Source organism: Giraffa tippelskirchi, chromosome 7, assembly GCF_054371585.1.
Source record: "Giraffa tippelskirchi isolate mGirTip1 chromosome 7, T2T-mGirTip1v1.2.pri, whole genome shotgun sequence".
In the NCBI taxonomy this organism is placed as follows: Eukaryota; Metazoa; Chordata; class Mammalia; order Artiodactyla; family Giraffidae; genus Giraffa; species Giraffa tippelskirchi.
This window is the reverse complement of record NC_137281.1, coordinates 64922625-64948068: the sequence shown is the minus strand read 5'-3', so window position 1 is coordinate 64948068 and position 25444 is coordinate 64922625. Positions and strand designations below refer to the sequence as shown.

Sequence of the window (25444 nt, the reverse complement as noted above, 5' to 3'; positions counted from 1 at the left end):
GACACTTGAACAGAATCTCAATGGAAACAGAGGACCAGAAAGTTGGCTACTCTTTTCTATCAGAGAGGGAGACCTTCGAGACTTCCTTTCGGTCCTCCAACTTGCATGCGGGGTCTCCAAACAGTCAGGAGGGGGAGTGCCTTTTCCTGGGTACCACGGCGCATCCAGGCCTCGTTCTGCCCCATTCTGTGCTGTGTCAGCCCTGGATGGAGTCTTTCTTTCTGAAGTCTCAGCGCACAAGCTCCACGTGATATCAGCCCCAGGTGGAAAGGCATGGAGCTGCTCGTAGGCCGACAGACCTAGGAAACAGATGGGAGAATGACCCCCACTCTGCAGATGGAGAGACCGGGGAAACCCTGAGGGGCATATGCTTGTCCAGGGCCACACCACTTATGAGAAGAAGGAGCCTGGTCTGAGAGCAGCGGGGTCCTCGGAGCTCAGGCCCTGGCTGCACCCAGGCCTCCCCAGGGCTGTGGGCTGGGCTGTGTGGCTGTCACTGTGCCTGCACATGGCCTAAGGGGGGTGGTCGAGCAGTCAGAAACCCAGAGATTCCCTTGCGAAGTTTTGGGGAAGGGACCTCAGCACGAACCCCAGGAAATGATGTCACCTGCCGGCAACAGAACCCAACAGAACCCGCAACCCGGGTATCCAGGCCTCCAGAGCGGAGAGGAGCCCCCAGCCAGATCACTTGCTGCCAGGATGTTCTGCTGTTTGCCCCTGCCCAGAGGCCGGGGCCTCAGGAGAGCTCACAGGCAGTGTGCGTGGGCACCCTGTCGACGTTGGCTCAGGGCACCCCCGAGAGGCCTCTGGCCCTTTGCCCGGAGAAACAGAAAGGTAACACGGGGAGCCCCAGGCGGGGCCAGGCCACCTCTCCCATGCCACCCGGAAACACCGGGTCCTTTGCCTGTGTGTGTGGATGCGGGTTTCTCAGGGTGTGTCTCCCTCAAGGAAGCCCAGGCGGATGTGGGGTCAGAAGCCTGCGGACAAGTTGTGTCCACACCCCAGGGGAGAGCAGGCTGGGTGGGATGGGGAGAGTGCGGGCAGCGCCGGCCGCCCAGGCTGACCTCACACCCTCAGGTGGGTCTCTTTCCTCCCGGGTGGGGATCTGAGCAGACACACGTCTCTGACCCTTCTGGGAAGAGAAGTTCGAGCAGGCAGAAGCAGCGGCTCCACTGGCCAGGCCCAGCTCGGAAAACTCAAAGCACGGCTGGCTGACGGTCACTGTCGTTGCAGAGCTTCCCACGTGATGAGGCCGAGGACGGGGACACCCCGTCCACCTCCCGGAGGGAGGGGTCGGAGCACCACCCCCCCGCCCGTGAGGCCCAGTGCAGGCTCCAGGTGAGCGTGCCCACGGAGGCATCAGCCCCACCGGGGGCGAAGCGGAGGCGGGGAAGGCCTGCTGCCGAGACACCGCCCAGGATACACCCGGCGGCCCAGTCTGAGGCTGCCACGGAGCTCAGCACACCCGGCTCCGACCCAGAGTCCCGAGAACCCCGGCCTCTGAGGCAGCAGGAGGACCTGGAGCCCAGCACGCCAGAGCACAGAGGTGAGGACGCTGGGGCTGGTGCACGGGAGTGTGTGGGGAGGGGGTGCTGAGCTACACACGGACGAGTCCCCGAAAGATGCTGCTGGGCCTGCAGCAAGCGCTGGCCTCACACCCCCATCCCCATCTTGCACACTTCAGTCCCAAAAGACATCTGACCCTGGGTATTCTTTGGGAATCTCTTGGAAGCTTTCTGTCCCGGGATACGCACATGCCAAGGCTGGCCTGTGGGCAAACTTTGCTTCTCCCCCAGCTCTAGCACTGGCCTCCAACTGGAACCAGGCTCTACTTCCCAGACCTGTCCCTACAGAGGTGGTGGCTCCAGGTGCAGGACCCAGGGATCCACCGAGGCCAGATGGAGAACCGAGACTTGTCCTCGCAGAGACACCAGGCCAGCTGGGTACTGGCCAGCACACCGGGCAGATCGGATCTCCGTGCCTGCAGGGCCCCCAGCCCCAGGCACTGATGTCCCACCCCCTCAGCCAGAACCTCCACCTCCACGTGCACCTGTACCTGCTCGGGCTTTGGCAGGAGAACCCGAGGCAGAGGAGGAGTCACCGCCTCGGCAGGGAGAGCCTGCCCTGGCTCCCGCGCAACACCCAGACGCCGACGATGACTCACTCGCCCCTGCAGGAAGAACGAGCCCCCGCTCTGGGCAGAGACCCAGAGCCCTTGCCGGAAACACCACGTCCAGGGGAGCGGTCGGCTCTGCAGCCTCCATCCCTGTCTGCTCACCGTGGACGCCGGCAACTCGGTCTGCCCCCAGGGGACATGGAGTTCCTTTCCCCTGAACTGCTTTGCATTTGGTTTGTTTCCACCTTTCTGGTGATGTTTTATTTTGTGTATGGTTTCCTGTATTTCTCTTGGTTAAGTTGGGATTAGTAAACTTTTTCATCATTGTTGCAATTTGGGAACACTGTTGTGTAACTCTGGTGATACTGTGTTACCATCCCACTTTGTAGTTTCAGACCCGTTCGATCTTTATGCCCCACCCCCCAACAAAGCCTGTATTCAAGGCAAGCACGCCCTGTTCATCCCTCCCCCCGATCCTGAACACAATTTCATCTTTTCTTTCTGCATTCCTTCCTATATTCTTGGTGTCCCCAATCAATGACTCTCAGTGAAATGACTGAAGGAGTTTTTTTCGGACTCTCCACCTACTGTAAGACTCCATTGGAGAGTTCTCATTTGTATGTCATTTGAACTAGCCTTTGATAGCTGAAAGGACGGTGTACGTCCTTTCAAGATATCATGTGCCAAACGAAGCCCTTTTGGCAAATGCCATCATTATCTCCAGGCAGGCATTGCTGTTTGAAGGGTGACATCTCAGCCAGAAGGCAGAGGCTGAGCTCCTCTTGTTGCACCAGCTCCCAAAAGAAGCCAAGAAAGGGAGCTGGAACAACAAACCACCCCAACGCCCAGGAAAGCGTTCTTCACGACAGAAGGCTAGAAAATGACCCAACAACCTTGTGGCCCAGAACCCCTCTAAAAAATCACTGTTCCATAAAAAAGAGAAACACATGGGAAGTTCCAAGGAGAGGCAATGCCCATGGCCAGTGTACTTTAGAGACGGCCTGACCGCTCCGGGGAAGACACGCACCGACGGAACCCCTTGGGAAACAGCAGTGATAGTCCTCACCGTCGTAAGGGTTTCCTCTGGGGACAACCTGCCCTGGGCACCACATGAGGGAGCAGACCGGCTTCTCTTCCTCTGCCCCCACACCATTCACTCATGAAGGCAGCTCAGGTGTTCTCATGCCCTGCCTGCCTGCCTGCCTGCCTGGCTCATCCGTGAGCTGTGCCCACCTCCAGGGCAGGACTCCACCTTCTCCTCTCTGTGTACCGTGAATCTGCACACAGTGGGCTTTCAGAACCTTAGGAGACTTGAGCCATTCCCACTGGAGCCAGAACCCTCCCCAGGAAGGAAAACAGCTGTGGAGTCATTTTGGCCCCAGCACTGGTTCCCAAACCCTGGCGGCTCCTACAGCCTCTACGGTGTGAAGAGGGAGGTCCCTTTTGACAGAGCTTTCCGGCTGTCAGATCTAAGCTGTTGTTTCCCTGTCAGCTGTGTCTCTTCCGTTGCAGCCAGGTGGGCCACGCTGCTCCAAAGGAGCTCACAAGCTGAGTTGCAAGGGAGGTATTGAGAGGACAGGGATGGCTACAACGTGCTGCAAACTGAGTGAGGGTCCCCACAATCCTCAGCAAAGGTCTGTGGTGTGCAAGTGGGGAGTAGAGGGCCCCCAAGTTCCAAAGGAAGGGAGGTACTCGGGAGCTGAAGCCCTTGGCTGCTGTGGTAGCAGCTGCAGATGGCAGCTCGTCCACAGTGCACTTCGAATGAGGTCATATGAGCGGGACTCTGGAAATGGCTCCGAAATCCAGAGAAAGGGGTCAGGGTATGTGGGAATCCGGCGGGGGTGGGGGGTGGATGAAGGAAGGTGTCCTTCCCCTCTCCAGTGCAATTTGGTTTGGTGAGTCTCAAAGCTACCAGATGGCACTTCCCAAGTCAGGCCCCCGCAGGAATCAGGGTGGGCTGCGTGCCTCGGCCCCTGCCACAGGGACAAGCCACACCACTGGCCTCCCTGAGCTCAAATGGCCGGATCTGGGGGTTCTGTCTGGGTGCACACCTCCTTGCTGTGGCCAAGTTCCCCCCTTCTCTGAGCACCAGCTTCATCCTCTCGAAGGAGGACATCGATTGCTACCTTGGCACGTTACTCTCTTCATCCTGTGAAGACTCATTAGGCTTATCCTACAATTACTAGCTGGCCCGAAGAGATATCTCCTGAATCCAGATTAAGCTGGAGTCTCCCAGGCTCATCTGGCATGTCTTCCCTGAAGTCTGCCAAAACCCACACCCTTGCATTTCCAGGGACTCCCCTTAGCCAGCTGGGCAGAAAACCCAGCATGCTTCAAACAAGCTGACAGACAAGCGGGAGAGGACTCACGGGCAGACGGCCTCCCTCAGGTCTCGGGTGGAGCTCTGGGACCACAGCAGCAACGGGCCATCCCAGCCCCTGGGCTCAGCAGCGCCCTCATTCTCAGGCCGGCGGCTCTGCCCTGAGGGGAGCAGGAAGGTCACCAACTGCCGCAGGCGGACCTCAAGCCCCTCCCACTGCTGGAGCCTGACCTCCCCCGGCCCCACCCCTTCCCCTACCCCAGCAGGACGAGAGCTCGTCTTCCCCTGGCTTCCAACGTGAGGCCCGGCCCTGGGCCCCGATTGGGCACTGCCCCAGTCCGGAGCCAATCACAGTGGCCAGGGAGGTGGAACGCACCGATTGGCCAGGGCCAGGTCATGTGACCATGCTCCCCAGGAAACTCAAATATTACCAAGATTCCCTAACAAACCAATGAACAAAATTATCCAGTAAACGCAAACCGTACTTTTTAATGAGGCCAATGTCACAGAAAAAAAAAAAATGCTTCACAATGAACTGCTCAAGGAAGCTACTAAATAAACTTTCAGAAAAGTTAAGTCGTTTTTTTTTTTTTTTTTTTAATAGGGTGACGGAGAGCTATACCTTTCCCATCTATGTGAATTTAGGTTTAAACTAGATTTCCCTTGGCTATTATATAAGACAAAAAACCCCACATCACCCCCTTTCACTACCCCCACCCCCAAAAAGTGTTTTAGTCTATTGAGTTTTTGTGTCCTCAGTTGTGTCTGATTCACGGCAACTCACGAACTCTACACAGCCAGGCTCTTCCGTCCATGGAATTCAGGGCAATTTTTTTCTGTCACAGTAAATGCCCACCCTGGGTGATCCAAAGGCAAGGGCTCAGAGGCTCCTGAGAGAATAACTCCTTTCAGCTGAGCACAGAGCTGGCTCCTCACTGGGATGCCTGTGGCCTGGGGCTCCCAGAGGGGACAGCAGCACTCGCCCCACCGTGTGGTCACTGCTGCAAGTGCAGGCTGCTCCTCACTCCCCCTTGACAGTGTCCCTGAGGGCAGAACAGTGTGAATCTACTCAAGGTGGAAATGCAAACTCCGATGCAACCAAACTTCCCACAAGGTCTCCAAAACCACTCAGGAACAGGGAATTGGAAACTGCAGGGCATGACATGAATGGAGATGGAGACTTGACACCTTACACCGAGTTCACTTCCAGTTATCCCTAGACAAAGTTTCCATGAAAACTTGTCACAAATCTAGAAGAACAATGAGCAGAAACCGGACACGTGCTTTGAGTCTTCACACACAAAACTAAAAGGCAGTCCACAAAACAACCCAGAGAATACAGTGGACTTTGCAAAATCAAAGATATCTACCGTGGGAAAGACCTCATTAGAAAAGCAAAAGACAGGTCATACATCGCGAGACGAATGAGTGGAAACACAAAGCTTCTCAAGGACGTGTCTCCAAACAGACAAAGAACACCAACACAACAAGCCTGTGAAAACTAGGGAAAGGTCTGAAGGGACGCCAGACTGAGGAAGACACACACAGAGTATCCCGGATGATGTCCAGCACTGAGGGCCTGAAGAAACAACAGTCTAGTTGCACTCCCTCAGGCCTGTGTGACCCTGGATGAGGCCTCTGTTTCCCGGTGGCTCTGAGAGATGGACAGGGAGGAAGGGGAAGAGAAATCACTTGCACTTCTAATACTCACAGCAAAGTCTTCCAATGAGAAGGGAATTATCACCCCCACTGACAATGCCATTCACTGAAGTGATACCCACGAGTCCATCTAACCCAGAAGGGAAGGAAGGACCTGTTCTCACAAAACGGCGAGAGATGGAAGAAAGAAGATCAAGCCCACACCAATCACTGGAAAGAGAAGCTGTGCTCAGGGCTTGAAAGAATTCCTATTGGGAAAATGATGTCACAGCCCCACAAGGCAATCCACAGCTTCGATGCTATTCCTCCCAAAATGCCAATGCATGTTCGCACCGAACAAAGAATTGCAAAAGGGGTTACGGAAACAGAAAAGAGCCTAAATTGTCAATACAATCCGACAAAAAAGCCCCGATACGGACGTCCAAGGTTGTGTGAAAGGAAATTAGACGACCAAACTAGGATCCTCAGGAGAGTATCGGAGAAGGCGATGGCGACCCACTCCAGTACTCTTGCCTGGAAAATGCCCTGGACGGAGGAGCCTGGTAGGCTGCAGGCCATGGGGTCGCGCAGAGTCAGACACGACTGAAGTGACTTAGCCGCAGCGGCAGCAGCAGGACAGTATGCTATTGGGAATACAACAACACACACAGATCCAGATCGATGGAATAAAGTTGAGGGTCCAGAAACAAACCCCGGCATCCAAGGTCAACTCATCTCTGACACAGAAGGGGAGAATATCCAAATGGGAACAAGAAAGCCTCTTCAATCAATGTCCATGGGAAAACCAGACAGCTACATCTGAAGAACGCTATTGGTTTTGATCTCACACCACCTCAATATCGGGGAAAAACCTCACCCTAAAGACTGATGTCATGAGATAGCTAGAAAGAAGCGTAGGTCAAAGGCTCCTTAACATCAGAGTCTCCTTGCCATTTGCTGGGCGGAGGTAGAAATGGGTCTCTTCAAGTAAGGGAAAGAGGGAAACCAAGTACACCAATGGGTTTCCATCCAATGGAACCTCTTCACAACAGAGAAGCTAAGCATTCACAAATGCAAAAGATAGGAAACGGAACATGAGAGACTCCTTGCAAGTGGTGTGTCTGAGAAGGGGTTCATATGGAAAGAGACGAAGAATGCACAGCACTCAGATTCCAAGAAACACCACCACCACCCTTGACCCTTCCCCCATGACCAACTCCGACCTAAAGCCTTTCTCTCCCTCTAACCTATCCCTAAAACATAACCCTCATCTAATCATATACATGTGCATTCCTAGCATCCATCCATCCACACACGAGAGAGAAAGAGGAAGACACAGACTGAATCGAGAAAGGAAAAGAGAGGGACACAGCCAGAGAGAGACACGGAACCAAAGAGAGGAAAGGAGTCGATGGTCCAGACTTTTCATCAATCTGTCTCGAAGGTAGAAGCAATGACAGCGCCCATCCACCCCAGAAGGGGGAAACGGACGGAAGGTTTGGAGAGGAAAAGACAAGAACGCAGGGAGCCATTAGAAGCTCAGCCACCCGCAGAAGCCGAGCTGGGACACTTGAACAGAATCTCAACGGAAACAGAGGACCAGAAAGTTGGCTACTCTTTTCTATCAGAGAGGGAGACCTTCGAGACTTCCTTTCGGTCCTCCAACTTGCATGCGGGGTCTCCAAACAGTCAGGAGGGGGAGTGCTTTTCCTGGGTACCACGGCGCATCCAGGCCTCGTTCTGCCCCATTCTGTGCTGTGTCAGCCCTGGATGGAGTCTTTCTTTCTGAAGTCTCAGCGCACAAGCTCCACGTGATATCAGCCCCAGGTGGAAAGGCATGGAGCTGCTCGTAGGCCGACAGACCTAGGAAACAGATGGGAGAATGACCCCCACTCTGCAGATGGAGAGACCGGGGAAACCCTGAGGGGCATATGCTTGTCCAGGGCCACACCACTTATGAGAAGAAGGAGCCTGGTCTGAGAGCAGCGGGGTCCTCGGAGCTCAGGCCCTGGCTGCACCCAGGCCTCCCCAGGGCTGTGGGCTGGGCTGTGTGGCTGTCACTGTGCCTGCACATGGCCTAAGGGGGGTGGTCGAGCAGTCAGAAACCCAGAGATTCCCTTGCGAAGTTTTGGGGAAGGGACCTCAGCACGAACCCCAGGAAATGATGTCACCTGCCGGCAACAGAACCCAACAGAACCCGCAACCCGGGTATCCAGGCCTCCAGAGCGGAGAGGAGCCCCCAGCCAGATCACTTGCTGCCAGGATGTTCTGCTGCTTGCCCCTGCCCAGAGGCCGGGGCCTCAGGAGAGCTCACAGGCAGTGTGCGTGGGCACCCTGTCGACGTTGGCTCAGGGCACCCCCGAGAGGCCTCTGGCCCTTTGCCCAGAGAAACAGAAAGGTAACACGGGGAGCCCCAGGCGGGGCCAGGCCACCTCTCCCATGCCACCCGGAAACACCGGGTCCTTTGCCTGTGTGTGTGGATGCGGGTTTCTCGGGGTGTGTCTCCCTCAAGGAAGCCCAGGCGGATGTGGGGTCAGAAGCCTGCGGACAAGTTGTGTCCACACCCCAGGGGAGAGCAGGCTGGGTGGGATGGGGAGAGTGCGGGCAGCGCCGGCCGCCCAGGCTGACCTCACACCCTCAGGTGGGTCTCTTTCCTCCCGGGTGGGGATCTGAGCAGACACACGTCTCTGACCCTTCTGGGAAGAGAAGTTCGAGCAGGCAGAAGCAGCGGCTCCACTGGCCAGGCCCAGCTCGGAAAACTCCCAGCACGGCTGGCTGACGGTCACTGTCGTTGCAGAGCTTCCCACGTGATGAGGCCGAGGACGGGGACACCCCGTCCACCTCCCGGAGGGAGGGGTCGGAGCACCACCCCCCCGCCCGTGAGGCCCAGTGCAGGCTCCAGGTGAGCGTGCCCACGGAGGCATCAGCCCCACCGGGGGCGAAGCGGAGGCGGGGAAGGCCTGCTGCCGAGACACCGCCCAGGATACACCCGGCGGCCCAGTCTGAGGCTGCCACGGAGCTCAGCACACCCGGCTCCGACCCAGAGTCCCGAGAACCCCGGCCTCTGAGGCAGCAGGAGGACCTGGAGCCCAGCACGCCAGAGCACAGAGGTGAGGACGCTGGGGCTGGTGCACGGGAGTGTGTGGGGAGGGGGTGCTGAGCTACACACGGACGAGTCCCCGAAAGATGCTGCTGGGCCTGCAGCAAGCGCTGGCCTCACACCCCCATCCCCATCTTGCACACTTCAGTCCCAAAAGACATCCGACCCTGGGTATTCTTTGGGAATCTCTTGGAAGCTTTCTGTCCCGGGATACGCACATGCCAAGGCTGGCCTGTGGGCAAACTTTGCTTCTCCCCCAGCTCTAGCACTGGCCTCCAACTGGAACCAGGCTCTACTTCCCAGACCTGTCCCTACAGAGGTGGTGGCTCCAGGTGCAGGACCCAGGGATCCACCGAGGCCAGATGGAGAACCAAGACTTGTCCTCGCAGAGACACCAGGCCAGCTGGGTACTGGCCAGCACACCGGGCAGATCGGATCTCCGTGCCTGCAGGGCCCCCAGCCCCAGGCACTGATGTCCCACCCCCTCAGCCAGAACCTCCACCTCCACGTGCACCTGTACCTGCTCGGGCTTTGGCAGGAGAACCCGAGGCAGAGGAGGAGTCACCGCCTCGGCAGGGAGAGCCTGCCCTGGCTCCCGCGCAACACCCAGACGCCGACGATGACTCACTCGCCCCTGCAGGAAGAACGAGCCCCCGCTCTGGGCAGAGACCCAGAGCCCTTGCCGGAAACACCACGTCCAGGGGAGCGGTCGGCTCTGCAGCCTCCATCCCTGTCTGCTCACCGTGGACGCCGGCAACTCGGTCTGCCCCCAGGGGACATGGAGTTCCTTTCCCCTGAACTGCTTTGCATTTGGTTTGTTTCCACCTTTCTGGTGATGTTTTATTTTGTGTATGGTTTCCTGTATTTCTCTTGGTTAAGTTGGGATTAGTAAACTTTTTCATCATTGTTGCAATTTGGGAACACTGTTGTGTAACTCTGGTGATACTGTGTTACCATCCCACTTTGTAGTTTCAGACCCGTTCGATCTTTATGCCCCACCCCCCAACAAAGCCTGGATTCAAGGCAAGCACGCCCTGTTCATCCCTCCCCCCGATCCTGAACACAATTTCATCTTTTCTTTCTGCATTCCTTCCTATATTCTTGGTGTCCCCAATCAATGACTCTCAGTGAAATGACTGAAGGAGTTTTTTTCGGACTCTCCACCTACTGTAAGACTCCATTGGAGAGTTCTCATTTGTATGTCATTTGAACTAGCCTTTGATAGCTGAAAGGACGGTGTACGTCCTTTCAAGATATCATGTGCCAAACGAAGCCCTTTTGGCAAATGCCATCATTATCTCCAGGCAGGCATTGCTGTTTGAAGGGTGACATCTCAGCCAGAAGGCAGAGGCTGAGCTCCTCTTGTTGCACCAGCTCCCAAAAGAAGCCAAGAAAGGGAGCTGGAACAACAAACCACCCCAACGCCCAGGAAAGCGTTCTTCACGACAGAAGGCTAGAAAATGACCCAACAACCTTGTGGCCCAGAACCCCTCTAAAAAATCACTGTTCCATAAAAAAGAGAAACACATGGGAAGTTCCAAGGAGAGGCAATGCCCATGGCCAGTGTACTTTAGAGACGGCCTGACCGCTCCGGGGAAGACACGCACCGACGGAACCCCTTGGGAAACAGCAGTGATAGTCCTCACCGTCGTAAGGGTTTCCTCTGGGGACAACCTGCCCTGGGCACCACATGAGGGAGCAGACCGGCTTCTCTTCCTCTGCCCCCACACCATTCACTCATGAAGGCAGCTCAGGTGTTCTCATGCCCTGCCTGCCTGCCTGCCTGCCTGGCTCATCCGTGAGCTGTGCCCACCTCCAGGGCAGGACTCCACCTTCTCCTCTCTGTGTACCGTGAATCTGCACACAGTGGGCTTTCAGAACCTTAGGAGACTTGAGCCATTCCCACTGGAGCCAGAACCCTCCCCAGGAAGGAAAACAGCTGTGGAGTCATTTTGGCCCCAGCACTGGTTCCCAAACCCTGGCGGCTCCTACAGCCTCTACGGTGTGAAGAGGGAGGTCCCTTTTGACAGAGCTTTCCGGCTGTCAGATCTAAGCTGTTGTTTCCCTGTCAGCTGTGTCTCTTCCGTTGCAGCCAGGTGGGCCACGCTGCTCCAAAGGAGCTCACAAGCTGAGTTGCAAGGGAGGTATTGAGAGGACAGGGATGGCTACAACGTGCTGCAAACTGAGTGAGGGTCCCCACAATCCTCAGCAAAGGTCTGTGGTGTGCAAGTGGGGAGTAGAGGGCCCCCAAGTTCCAAAGGAAGGGAGGTACTCGGGAGCTGAAGCCCTTGGCTGCTGTGGTAGCAGCTGCAGATGGCAGCTCGTCCACAGTGCACTTCGAATGAGGTCATATGAGCGGGACTCTGGAAATGGCTCCGAAATCCAGAGAAAGGGGTCAGGGTATGTGGGAATCCGGCGGGGGTGGGGGGTGGATGAAGGAAGGTGTCCTTCCCCTCTCCAGTGCAATTTGGTTTGGTGAGTCTCAAAGCTACCAGATGGCACTTCCCAAGTCAGGCCCCCGCAGGAATCAGGGTGGGCTGCGTGCCTCGGCCCCTGCCACAGGGACAAGCCACACCACTGGCCTCCCTGAGCTCAAATGGCCGGATCTGGGGGTTCTGTCTGGGTGCACACCTCCTTGCTGTGGCCAAGTTCCCCCCTTCTCTGAGCACCAGCTTCATCCTCTCGAAGGAGGACATCGATTGCTACCTTGGCACGTTACTCTCTTCATCCTGTGAAGACTCATTAGGCTTATCCTACAATTACTAGCTGGCCCGAAGAGATATCTCCTGAATCCAGATTAAGCTGGAGTCTCCCAGGCTCATCTGGCATGTCTTCCCTGAAGTCTGCCAAAACCCACACCCTTGCATTTCCAGGGACTCCCCTTAGCCAGCTGGGCAGAAAACCCAGCATGCTTCAAACAAGCTGACAGACAAGCGGGAGAGGACTCACGGGCAGACGGCCTCCCTCAGGTCTCGGGTGGAGCTCTGGGACCACAGCAGCAACGGGCCATCCCAGCCCCTGGGCTCAGCAGCGCCCTCATTCTCAGGCCGGCGGCTCTGCCCTGAGGGGAGCAGGAAGGTCACCAACTGCCGCAGGCGGACCTCAAGCCCCTCCCACTGCTGGAGCCTGACCTCCCCCGGCCCCACCCCTTCCCCTACCCCAGCAGGACGAGAGCTCGTCTTCCCCTGGCTTCCAACGTGAGGCCCGGCCCTGGGCCCCAATTGGGCACTGCCCCAGTCCGGAGCCAATCACAGTGGCCAGGGAGGTGGAACGCACCGATTGGCCAGGGCCAGGTCATGTGACCATGCTCCCCAGGAAACTCAAATATTACCAAGATTCCCTAACAAACCAATGAACAAAATTATCCAGTAAACGCAAACCGTACTTTTTAATCAGGCCAATGTCACAGAAAAAAAAAAAAAATGCTTCACAATGAACTGCTCAAGGAAGCTACTAAATAAACTTTCAGAAAAGTTAAGTCGTTTTTTTTTTTTTTTTTTAATAGGGTGACGGAGAGCTATACCTTTCCCATCTATGTGAATTTAGGTTTAAACTAGATTTCCCTTGGCTATTATATAAGACAAAAAACCCCACATCACCCCCTTTCACTACCCCCACCCCCAAAAAGTGTTTTAGTCTATTGAGTTTTTGTGTCCTCAGTTGTGTCTGATTCACGGCAACTCACGAACTCTACACAGCCAGGCTCTTCCGTCCATGGAATTCAGGGCAATTTTTTTCTGTCACAGTAAATGCCCACCCTGGGTGATCCAAAGGCAAGGGCTCAGAGGCTCCTGAGAGAATAACTCCTTTCAGCTGAGCACAGAGCTGGCTCCTCACTGGGATGCCTGTGGCCTGGGGCTCCCAGAGGGGACAGCAGCACTCGCCCCACCGTGTGGTCACTGCTGCAAGTGCAGGCTGCTCCTCACTCCCCCTTGACAGTGTCCCTGAGGGCAGAACAGTGTGAATCTACTCAAGGTGGAAATGCAAACTCCGATGCAACCAAACTTCCCACAAGGTCTCCAAAACCACTCAGGAACAGGGAATTGGAAACTGCAGGGCATGACATGAATGGAGATGGAGACTTGACACCTTACACCGAGTTCACTTCCAGTTATCCCTAGACAAAGTTTCCATGAAAACTTGTCACAAATCTAGAAGAACAATGAGCAGAAACCGGACACGTGCTTTGAGTCTTCACACACAAAACTAAAAGGCAGTCCACAAAACAACCCAGAGAATACAGTGGACTTTGCAAAATCAAAGATATCTACCGTGGGAAAGACCTCATTACAAAAGCAAAAGACAGGTCATACATCGCGAGACGAATGAGTGGAAACACAAAGCTTCTCAAGGACGTGTCTCCAAACAGACAAAGAACACCAACACAACAAGCCTGTGAAAACTAGGGAAAGGTCTGAAGGGACGCCAGACTGAGGAAGACACACACAGAGTATCCCGGATGATGTCCAGCACTGAGGGCCTGAAGAAACAACAGTCTAGTTGCACTCCCTCAGGCCTGTGTGACCCTGGATGAGGCCTCTGTTTCCCGGTGGCTCTGAGAGATGGACAGGGAGGAAGGGGAAGAGAAATCACTTGCACTTCTAATACTCACAGCAAAGTCTTCCAATGAGAAGGGAATTATCACCCCCACTGACAATGCCATTCACTGAAGTGATACCCACGAGTCCATCTAACCCAGAAGGGAAGGAAGGACCTGTTCTCACAAAACGGCGAGAGATGGAAGAAAGAAGATCAAGCCCACACCAATCACTGGAAAAAGAAGCTGTGCTCAGGGCTTGAAAGAATTCCTATTGGGAAAATGATGTCACAGCCCCACAAGGCAATCCACAGCTTCGATGCTATTCCTCCCAAAATGCCAATGCATGTTCGCACCGAACAAAGAATTGCAAAAGGGGTTACGGAAACAGCAAAGAGCCTAAATTGTCAATACAATCCGACAAAAAAGCCCCGATAGGGACGTCCAAGGTTGTGTGAAAGGAAATTAGATGACCAAACTAGGATCCTCAGGAGAGTATCGGAGAAGGCGATGGCGACCCACTCCAGTACTCTTGCCTGGAAAATGCCCTGGACGGAGGAGCCTGGTAGGCTGCAGGCCATGGGGTCGCGCAGAGTCAGACACGACTGAAGTGACTTAGCCGCAGCGGCAGCAGCAGGACAGTATGCTATTGGGAATACAACAACACACACAGATCCAGATCGATGGAATAAAGTTGAGGGTCCAGAAACAAACCCCGGCATCCAAGGTCAACTCATCTCTGACACAGAAGGGGAGAATATCCAAATGGGAACAAGAAAGCCTCTTCAATCAATGTCCATGGGAAAACCAGACAGCTACATCTGAAGAACGCTATTGGTTTTGATCTCACACCACCTCAATATCGGGGAAAAACCTCACCCTAAAGACTGATGTCATGAGATAGCTAGAAAGAAGCGTAGGTCAAAGGCTCCTTAACATCAGAGTCTCCTTGCCATTTGCTGGGCGGAGGTAGAAATGGGTCTCTTGAAGTAAGGGAAAGAGGGAAACCAAGTACACCAATGGGTTTCCATCCAATGGAACCTCTTCACAACAGAGAAGCTAAGCATTCACAAATGCAAAAGATAGGAAACGGAACATGAGAGACTCCTTGCAAGTGGTGTATCTGAGAAGGGGTTCATATGGAAAGAGACGAAGAATGCACAGCACTCAGATTCCAAGAAACACCACCACCACCCTTGACCCTTCCCCCATGACCAACTCCGACCTAAAGCCTTTCTCTCCCTCTAACCTATCCCTAAAACATAACCCTCATCTAATCATATACATGTGCATTCCTAGCATCCATCCATCCACACACGAGAGAGAAAGAGGAAGACACAGACTGAATCGAGAAAGGAAAAGAGAGGGACACAGCCAGAGAGAGACACGGAACCAAAGAGAGGAAAGGAGTCGATGGTCCAGACTTTTCATCAATCTGTCTCGAAGGTAGAAGCAATGACAGCGCCCATCCACCCCAGAAGGGGGAAACGGACGGAAGGTTTGGAGAGGAAAAGACAAGAACGCAGGGAGCCATTAGAAGCTCAGCCACCCGCAGAAGCCGAGCTGGGACACTTGAACAGAATCTCAATGGAAACAGAGGACCAGAAAGTTGGCTACTCTTTTCTATCAGAGAGGGAGACCTTCGAGACTTCCTTTCGGTCCTCCAACTTGCATGCGGGGTCTCCAAACAGTCAGGAGGGGGAGTGCCTTTTCCTGGGTACCACGGCGCATCCAGGCCTCGTTCTGCCCCATTCTGTGCTGTGTCAGCCCTGGATGGAGTCTTTCTTTCTGAAGTCTCAGCGCACAAGCTCCACGTGATATCAGCCCCAGGTGGAAAGGCATGGAGCTGCTCGTAGGCCGACAGACCTAGGAAACAGATGGGAGAATGACCCCCACTCTGCAGATGGAGAGACCGGGGAAACCCTGAGGGGCATATGCTTGTCCAGGGCCACACCACTTATGAGAAGAAGGAGCCTGGTCTGAGAGCAGCGGGGTCCTCGGAGCTCAGGCCCTGGCTGCACCCAGGCCTCCCCAGGGCTGTGGGCTGGGCTGTGTGGCTGTCACTGTGCCTGCACATGGCCTAAGGGGGGTGGTCGAGCAGTCAGAAACCCAGAGATTCCCTTGCGAAGTTTTGGGGAAGGGACCTCAGCACGAACCCCAGGAAATGATGTCACCTGCCGGCAACAGAACCCAACAGAACCCGCAACCCGGGTATCCAGGCCTCCAGAGCGGAGAGGAGCCCCCAGCCAGATCACTTGCTGCCAGGATGTTCTGCTGTTTGCCCCTGCCCAGAGGCCGGGGCCTCAGGAGAGCTCACAGGCAGTGTGCGTGGGCACCCTGTCGACGTTGGCTCAGGGCACCCCCGAGAGGCCTCTGGCCCTTTGCCCGGAGAAACAGAAAGGTAACACGGGGAGCCCCAGGCGGGGCCAGGCCACCTCTCCCATGCCACCCGGAAACACCGGGTCCTTTGCCTGTGTGTGTGGATGCGGGTTTCTCAGGGTGTGTCTCCCTCAAGGAAGCCCAGGCGGATGTGGGGTCAGAAGCCTGCGGACAAGTTGTGTCCACACCCCAGGGGAGAGCAGGCTGGGTGGGATGGGGAGAGTGCGGGCAGCGCCGGCCGCCCAGGCTGACCTCACACCCTCAGGTGGGTCTCTTTCCTCCCGGGTGGGGATCTGAGCAGACACACGTCTCTGACCCTTCTGGGAAGAGAAGTTCGAGCAGGCAGAAGCAGCGGCTCCACTGGCCAGGCCCAGCTCGGAAAACTCAAAGCACGGCTGGCTGACGGTCACTGTCGTTGCAGAGCTTCCCACGTGATGAGGCCGAGGACGGGGACACCCCGTCCACCTCCCGGAGGGAGGGGTCGGAGCACCACCCCCCCGCCCGTGAGGCCCAGTGCAGGCTCCAGGTGAGCGTGCCCACGGAGGCATCAGCCCCACCGGGGGCGAAGCGGAGGCGGGGAAGGCCTGCTGCCGAGACACCGCCCAGGATACACCCGGCGGCCCAGTCTGAGGCTGCCACGGAGCTCAGCACACCCGGCTCCGACCCAGAGTCCCGAGAACCCCGGCCTCTGAGGCAGCAGGAGGACCTGGAGCCCAGCACGCCAGAGCACAGAGGTGAGGACGCTGGGGCTGGTGCACGGGAGTGTGTGGGGAGGGGGTGCTGAGCTACACACGGACGAGTCCCCGAAAGATGCTGCTGGGCCTGCAGCAAGCGCTGGCCTCACACCCCCATCCCCATCTTGCACACTTCAGTCCCAAAAGACATCTGACCCTGGGTATTCTTTGGGAATCTCTTGGAAGCTTTCTGTCCCGGGATACGCACATGCCAAGGCTGGCCTGTGGGCAAACTTTGCTTCTCCCCCAGCTCTAGCACTGGCCTCCAACTGGAACCAGGCTCTACTTCCCAGACCTGTCCCTACAGAGGTGGTGGCTCCAGGTGCAGGACCCAGGGATCCACCGAGGCCAGATGGAGAACCGAGACTTGTCCTCGCAGAGACACCAGGCCAGCTGGGTACTGGCCAGCACACCGGGCAGATCGGATCTCCGTGCCTGCAGGGCCCCCAGCCCCAGGCACTGATGTCCCACCCCCTCAGCCAGAACCTCCACCTCCACGTGCACCTGTACCTGCTCGGGCTTTGGCAGGAGAACCCGAGGCAGAGGAGGAGTCACCGCCTCGGCAGGGAGAGCCTGCCCTGGCTCCCGCGCAACACCCAGACGCCGACGATGACTCACTCGCCCCTGCAGGAAGAACGAGCCCCCGCTCTGGGCAGAGACCCAGAGCCCTTGCCGGAAACACCACGTCCAGGGGAGCGGTCGGCTCTGCAGCCTCCATCCCTGTCTGCTCACCGTGGACGCCGGCAACTCGGTCTGCCCCCAGGGGACATGGAGTTCCTTTCCCCTGAACTGCTTTGCATTTGGTTTGTTTCCACCTTTCTGGTGATGTTTTATTTTGTGTATGGTTTCCTGTATTTCTCTTGGTTAAGTTGGGATTAGTAAACTTTTTCATCATTGTTGCAATTTGGGAACACTGTTGTGTAACTCTGGTGATACTGTGTTACCATCCCACTTTGTAGTTTCAGACCCGTTCGATCTTTATGCCCCACCCCCCAACAAAGCCTGGATTCAAGGCAAGCACGCCCTGTTCATCCCTCCCCCCGATCCTGAACACAATTTCATCTTTTCTTTCTGCATTCCTTCCTATATTCTTGGTGTCCCCAATCAATGACTCTCAGTGAAATGACTGAAGGAGTTTTTTTCGGACTCTCCACCTACTGTAAGACTCCATTGGAGAGTTCTCATTTGTATGTCATTTGAACTAGCCTTTGATAGCTGAAAGGACGGTGTACGTCCTTTCAAGATATCATGTGCCAAACGAAGCCCTTTTGGCAAATGCCATCATTATCTCCAGGCAGGCATTGCTGTTTGAAGGGTGACATCTCAGCCAGAAGGCAGAGGCTGAGCTCCTCTGTTGCACCAGCTCCCAAAAGAAGCCAAGAAAGGGAGCTGGAACAACAAACCACCCCAACGCCCAGGAAAGCGTTCTTCACGACAGAAGGCTAGAAAATGACCCAACAACCTTGTGGCCCAGAACCCCTCTAAAAAATCACTGTTCCATAAAAAAGAGAAACACATGGGAAGTTCCAAGGAGAGGCAATGCCCATGGCCAGTGTACTTTAGAGACGGCCTGACCGCTCCGGGGAAGACACGCACCGACGGAACCCCTTGGGAAACAGCAGTGATAGTCCTCACCGTCGTAAGGGTTTCCTCTGGGGACAACCTGCCCTGGGCACCACATGAGGGAGCAGACCGGCTTCTCTTCCTCTGCCCCCACACCATTCACTCATGAAGGCAGCTCAGGTGTTCTCATGCCCTGCCTGCCTGCCTGCCTGCCTGGCTCATCCGTGAGCTGTGCCCACCTCCAGGGCAGGACTCCACCTTCTCCTCTCTGTGTACCGTGAATCTGCACACAGTGGGCTTTCAGAACCTTAGGAGACTTGAGCCATTCCCACTGGAGCCAGAACCCTCCCCAGGAAGGAAAACAGCTGTGGAGTCATTTTGGCCCCAGCACTGGTTCCCAAACCCTGGCGGCTCCTACAGCCTCTACGGTGTGAAGAGGGAGGTCCCTTTTGACAGAGCTTTCCGGCTGTCAGATCTAAGCTGTTGTTTCCCTGTCAGCTGTGTCTCTTCCGTTGCAGCCAGGTGGGCCACGCTGCTCCAAAGGAGCTCACAAGCTGAGTTGCAAGGGAGGTATTGAGAGGACAGGGATGGCTACAACGTGCTGCAAACTGAGTGAGGGTCCCCACAATCCTCAGCAAAGGTCTGTGGTGTGCAAGTGGGGAGTAGAGGGCCCCCAAGTTCCAAAGGAAGGGAGGTACTCGGGAGCTAAAGCCCTTGGCTGCTGTGGTAGCAGCTGCACATGGCAGCTCGTCCACAGTGCACTTCGAATGAGGTCATATGAGCGGGACTCTGGAAATGGCTCCGAAATCCAGAGAAAGGGGTCAGGGTATGTGGGAATCCGGCGGGGGTGGGGGGTGGATGAAGGAAGGTGTCCTTCCTCTCTCCAGTGCAATTTGGTTTGGTGAGTCTCAAAGCTACCAGATGGCACTTCCCAAGTCAGGCCCCCGCAGGAATCAGGGTGGGCTGCGTGCCTCGGCCCCTGCCACAGGGACAAGCCACACCACTGGCCTCCCTGAGCTCAAATGGCCGGATCTGGGGGTTCTGTCTGGGTGCACACCTCCTTGCTGTGGCCAAGTTCCCCCCTTCTCTGAGCACCAGCTTCATCCTTTCGAAGGAGGACATCGATTGCTACCTTGGCACGTTACTCTCTTCATCCTGTGAAGACTCATTAGGCTTATCCTACAATTACTAGCTGGCCCGAAGAGATATCTCCTGAATCCAGATTAAGCTGGAGTCTCCCAGGCTCATCTGGCATGTCTTCCCTGAAGTCTGCCAAAACCCACACCCTTGCATTTCCAGGGACTCCCCTTAGCCAGCTGGGCAGAAACCCCAGCATGCTTCAAACAAGCTGACAGACAAGCGGGAGAGGACTCACGGGCAGACGGCCTCCCTCAGGTCTCGGGTGGAGCTCTGGGACCACAGCAGCAACGGGCCATCCCAGCCCCTGGGCTCAGCAGCGCCCTCATTCTCAGGCCGGCGGCTCTGCCCTGAGGGGAGCAGGAAGGTCACCAACTGCCGCAGGCGGACCTCAAGCCCCTCCCACTGCTGGAGCCTGACCTCCCCCGGCCCCACCCCTTCCCCTACCCCAGCAGGACGAGAGCTCGTCTTCCCCTGGCTTCCAACGTGGGGCCCGGCCCTGGGCCCCGATTGGGCACTGCCCCAGTCCGGAGCCAATCACAGTGGCCAGGGAGGTGGAACGCACCGATTGGCCAGGGCCAGGTCATGTGACCATGCTCCCCAGGAAACTCAAATATTACCAAGATTCCCTAACAAACCAATAAACAAAATTATCCAGTAAACGCAAACCGTACTTTTTAATGAGGCCAATGTCACAGAAAAAAAAAAAATGCTTCACAATGAACTGCTCAAGGAAGCTACTAAATAAACTTTCAGAAAAGTTAAGTCGTTTTTTTTTTTTTTTTAATAGGGTGACGGAGAGCTATACCTTTCCCATCTATGTGAATTTAGGTTTAAACTAGATTTCCCTTGGCTATTATATAAGACAAAAAACCCCACATCACCCCCTTTCACTCCCCCCACCCCCAAAAAGTGTTTTAGTCTATTGAGTTTTTGTGTCCTCAGTTGTGTCTGATTCACGGCAACTCACAAACTCTACACAGCCAGGCTCTTCCGTCCATGGAATTCAGGGCAATTTTTTTCTGTCACAGTAAATGCCCACCCTGGGTGATCCAAAGGCAAGGGCTCAGAGGCTCCTGAGAGAATAACTCCTTTCAGCTGAGCACAGAGCTTGCTCCTCACTGGGATGCCTGTGGCCTGGGGCTCCCAGAGGGGACAGCAGCACTCGCCCCACCGTGTGGTCACTGCTGCAAGTGCAGGCTGCTCCTCACTCCCCCTTGACAGTGTCCCTGAGGGCAGAACAGTGTGAATCTACTCAAGGTGGAAATGCAAACTCCGATGCAACCAAACTTCCCACAAGGTCTCCAAAACCACTCAGGAACAGGGAATTGGAAACTGCAGGGCATGACATGAATGGAGATGGAGACTTGACACCTTACACCGAGTTCACTTCCAGTTATCCCTAGACAAAGTTTCCATGAAAACTTGTCACAAATCTAGAAGAACAATGAGCAGAAACCGGACACGTGCTTTGAGTCTTCACACACAAAACTAAAAGGCAGTCCACAAAACAACCCAGAGAATACAGTGGACTTTGCAAAATCAAAGATATCTACCGTGGGAAAGACCTCATTACAAAAGCAAAAGACAGGTCATACATCGCGAGACGAATGAGTGGAAACACAAAGCTTCTCAAGGACGTGTCTCCAAACAGACAAAGAACACCAACACAACAAGCCTGTGAAAACTAGGGAAAGGTCTGAAGGGACGCCAGACTGAGGAAGACACACACAGAGTATCCCAGATGATGTCCAGCACTGAGGGCCTGAAGAAACAACAGTCTAGTTGCACTCCCTCAGGCCTGTGTGACCCTGGATGAGGCCTCTGTTTCCCGGTGGCTCTGAGAGATGGACAGGGAGGAAGGGGAAGAGAAATCACTTGCACTTCTAATACTCACAGCAAAGTCTTCCAATGAGAAGGGAATTATCACCCCCACTGACAATGCCATTCACTGAAGTGATACCCAAGAGTCCATCTAACCCAGAAGGGAAGGAAGGACCTGTTCTCACAAAACGGCGAGAGATGGAAGAAAGAAGATCAAGCCCACACCAATCACTGGAAAGAGAAGCTGTGCTCAGGGCTTGAAAGAATTCCTATTGGGAAAATGATGTCACAGCCCCACAAGGCAATCCACAGCTTCGATGCTATTCCTCCCAAAATGCCAATGCATGTTCGCACCGAACAAAGAATTGCAAAAGGGGTTACGGAAACAGAAAAGAGCCTAAATTGTCAATACAATCCGACAAAAAAGCCCCGATACGGACGTCCAAGGTTGTGTGAAAGGAAATTAGACGACCAAACTAGGATCCTCAGGAGAGTATCGGAGAAGGCGATGGCGACCCACTCCAGTACTCTTGCCTGGAAAATGCCCTGGACGGAGGAGCCTGGTAGGCTGCAGGCCATGGGGTCGCGCAGAGTCAGACACGACTGAAGTGACTTAGCCGCAGCGGCAGCAGCAGGACAGTATGCTATTGGGAATACAACAACACACACAGATCCAGATCGATGGAATAAAGTTGAGGGTCCAGAAACAAACCCCGGCATCCAAGGTCAACTCATCTCTGACACAGAAGGGGAGAATATCCAAATGGGAACAAGAAAGCCTCTTCAATCAATGTCCATGGGAAAACCAGACAGCTACATCTGAAGAACGCTATTGGTTTTGATCTCACACCACCTCAATATCGGGGAAAAACCTCACCCTAAAGACTGATGTCATGAGATAGCTAGAAAGAAGCGTAGGTCAAAGGCTCCTTAACATCAGAGTCTCCTTGCCATTTGCTGGGCGGAGGTAGAAATGGGTCTCTTCAAGTAAGGGAAAGAGGGAAACCAAGTACACCAATGGGTTTCCATCCAATGGAACCTCTTCACAACAGAGAAGCTAAGCATTCACAAATGCAAAAGATAGGAAACGGAACATGAGAGACTCCTTGCAAGTGGTGTGTCTGAGAAGGGGTTCATATGGAAAGAGACGAAGAATGCACAGCACTCAGATTCCAAGAAACACCACCACCACCCTTGACCCTTCCCCCATGACCAACTCCGACCTAAAGCCTTTCTCTCCCTCTAACCTATCCCTAAAACATAACCCTCATCTAATCATATACATGTGCATTCCTAGCATCCATCCATCCACACACGAGAGAGAAAGAGGAAGACACAGACTGAATCGAGAAAGGAAAAGAGAGGGACACAGCCAGAGAGAGACACGGAACCAAAGAGAGGAAAGGAGTCGATGGTCCAGACTTTTCATCAATCTGTCTCGAAGGTAGAAGCAATGACAGCGCCCATCCACCCCAGAAGGGGGAAACGGACGGAAGGTTTGGAGAGGAAAAGACAAGAACGCAGGGAGCCATTAGAAGCTCAGCCACCCGCAGAAGCCGAGCTGGGACACTTGAACAGAATCTCAATGGAAACAGAGGACCAGAAAGTTGGCTACTCTTTTCTATCAGAGAGGGAGACCTTCGAGACTTCCTTTCGGTCCTCCAACTTGCATGCGGGGTCTCCAAACAGTCAGGAGGGGGAGTGCCTTTTCCTGGGTACCACGGCGCATCCAGGCCTCGTTCTGCCCCATTCTGTGCTGTGTCAGCCCTGGATGGAGTCTTTCTTTCTGAAGTCTCAGCGCACAAGCTCCACGTGATATCAGCCCCAGGTGGAAAGGCATGGAGCTGCTCGTAGGCCGACAGACCTAGGAAACAGATGGGAGAATGACCCCCACTCTGCAGATGGAGAAACCGGGGAAACCCTGAGGGGCATATGCTTGTCCAGGGCCACACCACTTATGAGAAGAAGGAGCCTGGTCTGAGAGCAGCGGGGTCCTCGGAGCTCAGGCCCTGGCTGCACCCAGGCCTCCCCAGGGCTGTGGGCTGGGCTGTGTGGCTGTCACTGTGCCTGCACATGGCCTAAGGGGGGTGGTCGAGCAGTCAGAAACCCAGAGATTCCCTTGCGAAGTTTTGGGGAAGGGACCTCAGCACGAACCCCAGGAAATGATGTCACCTGCCGGCAACAGAACCCAACAGAACCCGCAACCCGGGTATCCAGGCCTCCAGAGCGGAGAGGAGCCCCCAGCCAGATCACTTGCTGCCAGGATGTTCTGCTGCTTGCCCCTGCCCAGAGGCCGGGGCCTCAGGAGAGCTCACAGGCAGTGTGCGTGGGCACCCTGTCGACGTTGGCTCAGGGCACCCCCGAGAGGCCTCTGGCCCTTTGCCCGGAGAAACAGAAAGGTAACACGGGGAGCCCCAGGCGGGGCCAGGCCACCTCTCCCATGCCACCCGGAAACACCGGGTCCTTTGCCTGTGTGTGTGGATGCGGGTTTCTCGGGGTGTGTCTCCCTCAAGGAAGCCCAGGCGGATGTGGGGTCAGAAGCCTGCGGACAAGTTGTGTCCACACCCCAGGGGAGAGCAGGCTGGGTGGGATGGGGAGAGTGCGGGCAGCGCCGGCCGCCCAGGCTGACCTCACACCCTCAGGTGGGTCTCTTTCCTCCCGGGTGGGGATCTGAGCAGACACACGTCTCTGACCCTTCTGGGAAGAGAAGTTCGAGCAGGCAGAAGCAGCGGCTCCACTGGCCAGGCCCAGCTCGGAAAACTCCCAGCACGGCTGGCTGACGGTCACTGTCGTTGCAGAGCTTCCCACGTGATGAGGCCGAGGACGGGGACACCCCGTCCACCTCCCGGAGGGAGGGGTCGGAGCACCACCCCCCCGCCCGTGAGGCCCAGTGCAGGCTCCAGGTGAGCGTGCCCACGGAGGCATCAGCCCCACCGGGGGCGAAGCGGAGGCGGGGAAGGCCTGCTGCCGAGACACCGCCCAGGATACACCCGGCGGCCCAGTCTGAGGCTGCCACGGAGCTCAGCACACCCGGCTCCGACCCAGAGTCCCGAGAACCCCGGCCTCTGAGGCAGCAGGAGGACCTGGAGCCCAGCACGCCAGAGCACAGAGGTGAGGACGCTGGGGCTGGTGCACGGGAGTGTGTGGGGAGGGGGTGCTGAGCTACACACGGACGAGTCCCCGAAAGATGCTGCTGGGCCTGCAGCAAGCGCTGGCCTCACACCCCCATCCCCATCTTGCACACTTCAGTCCCAAAAGACATCCGACCCTGGGTATTCTTTGGGAATCTCTTGGAAGCTTTCTGTCCCGGGATACGCACATGCCAAGGCTGGCCTGTGGGCAAACTTTGCTTCTCCCCCAGCTCTAGCACTGGCCTCCAACTGGAACCAGGCTCTACTTCCCAGACCTGTCCCTACAGAGGTGGTGGCTCCAGGTGCAGGACCCAGGGATCCACCGAAGCCAGATGGAGAACCAAGACTTGTCCTCGCAGAGACACCAGGCCAGCTGGGTACTGGCCAGCACACCGGGCAGATCGGATCTCCGTGCCTGCAGGGCCCCCAGCCCCAGGCACTGATGTCCCACCCCCTCAGCCAGAACCTCCACCTCCACGTGCACCTGTACCTGCTCGGGCTTTGGCAGGAGAACCCGAGGCAGAGGAGGAGTCACCGCCTCGGCAGGGAGAGCCTGCCCTGGCTCCCGCGCAACACCCAGACGCCGACGATGACTCACTCGCCCCTGCAGGAAGAACGAGCCCCCGCTCTGGGCAGAGACCCAGAGCCCTTGCCGGAAACACCACGTCCAGGGGAGCGGTCGGCTCTGCAGCCTCCATCCCTGTCTGCTCACCGTGGACGCCGGCAACTCGGTCTGCCCCCAGGGGACATGGAGTTCCTTTCCCCTGAACTGCTTTGCATTTGGTTTGTTTCCACCTTTCTGGTGATGTTTTATTTTGTGTATGGTTTCCTGTATTTCTCTTGGTTAAGTTGGGATTAGTAAACTTTTTCATCATTGTTGCAATTTGGGAACACTGTTGTGTAACTCTGGTGATACTGTGTTACCATCCCACTTTGTAGTTTCAGACCCGTTCGATCTTTATGCC

The 25444-nt window shown here is 55.6% G+C and overlaps 2 protein-coding genes across 2 annotated transcripts; both read left to right on the top strand.

The window, feature by feature from the left end:
* Window positions 1–8302: 8302 nt before the first annotated feature.
* Window positions 8303–10085, top strand: LOC145514032 (uncharacterized). Its single transcript, XM_081511116.1, has 3 exons — window positions 8303–8472; window positions 8872–9184; window positions 9435–10085. Exons 1-3 carry the CDS (start codon window positions 8338–8340, stop codon window positions 10061–10063), a joined length of 1077 nt encoding a protein of 358 aa, XP_081367242.1. The 5' UTR covers window positions 8303–8337; the 3' UTR covers window positions 10064–10085.
* Window positions 10086–23577: 13492 nt separating this feature from the next.
* On the top strand, window positions 23578–25362 carry LOC145514029 (uncharacterized). Its single transcript, XM_081511112.1, has 3 exons — window positions 23578–23747; window positions 24147–24459; window positions 24710–25362. The coding sequence occupies exons 1-3, from the start codon at window positions 23613–23615 to the stop codon at window positions 25336–25338; spliced, it is 1077 nt and encodes a 358-aa protein (XP_081367238.1). The 5' UTR covers window positions 23578–23612; the 3' UTR covers window positions 25339–25362.
* The last annotated feature ends 82 nt before the right edge of the window (window positions 25363–25444 follow it).

Excerpts from the sequence above, each read along its gene's own strand:
- LOC145514032 (XM_081511116.1), top strand. The coding sequence starts at position 8,338 with ATGTTCTGCTGCTTGCCCCTGCCCAGAGGCCGGGGCCTCAGGAGAGCT. Across the intron at positions 8,473-8,871 it reads TTGCCCAGAGAAACAGAAAG|AGCTTCCCACGTGATGAGGC; the intron begins GTAACACGGGGA and ends CTGTCGTTGCAG. Across the intron at positions 9,185-9,434 it reads CAGCACGCCAGAGCACAGAG|CTCTAGCACTGGCCTCCAAC; the intron begins GTGAGGACGCTG and ends CTTCTCCCCCAG.
- LOC145514029 (XM_081511112.1), top strand. The coding sequence starts at position 23,613 with ATGTTCTGCTGCTTGCCCCTGCCCAGAGGCCGGGGCCTCAGGAGAGCT. Across the intron at positions 23,748-24,146 it reads TTGCCCGGAGAAACAGAAAG|AGCTTCCCACGTGATGAGGC; the intron begins GTAACACGGGGA and ends CTGTCGTTGCAG. Across the intron at positions 24,460-24,709 it reads CAGCACGCCAGAGCACAGAG|CTCTAGCACTGGCCTCCAAC; the intron begins GTGAGGACGCTG and ends CTTCTCCCCCAG.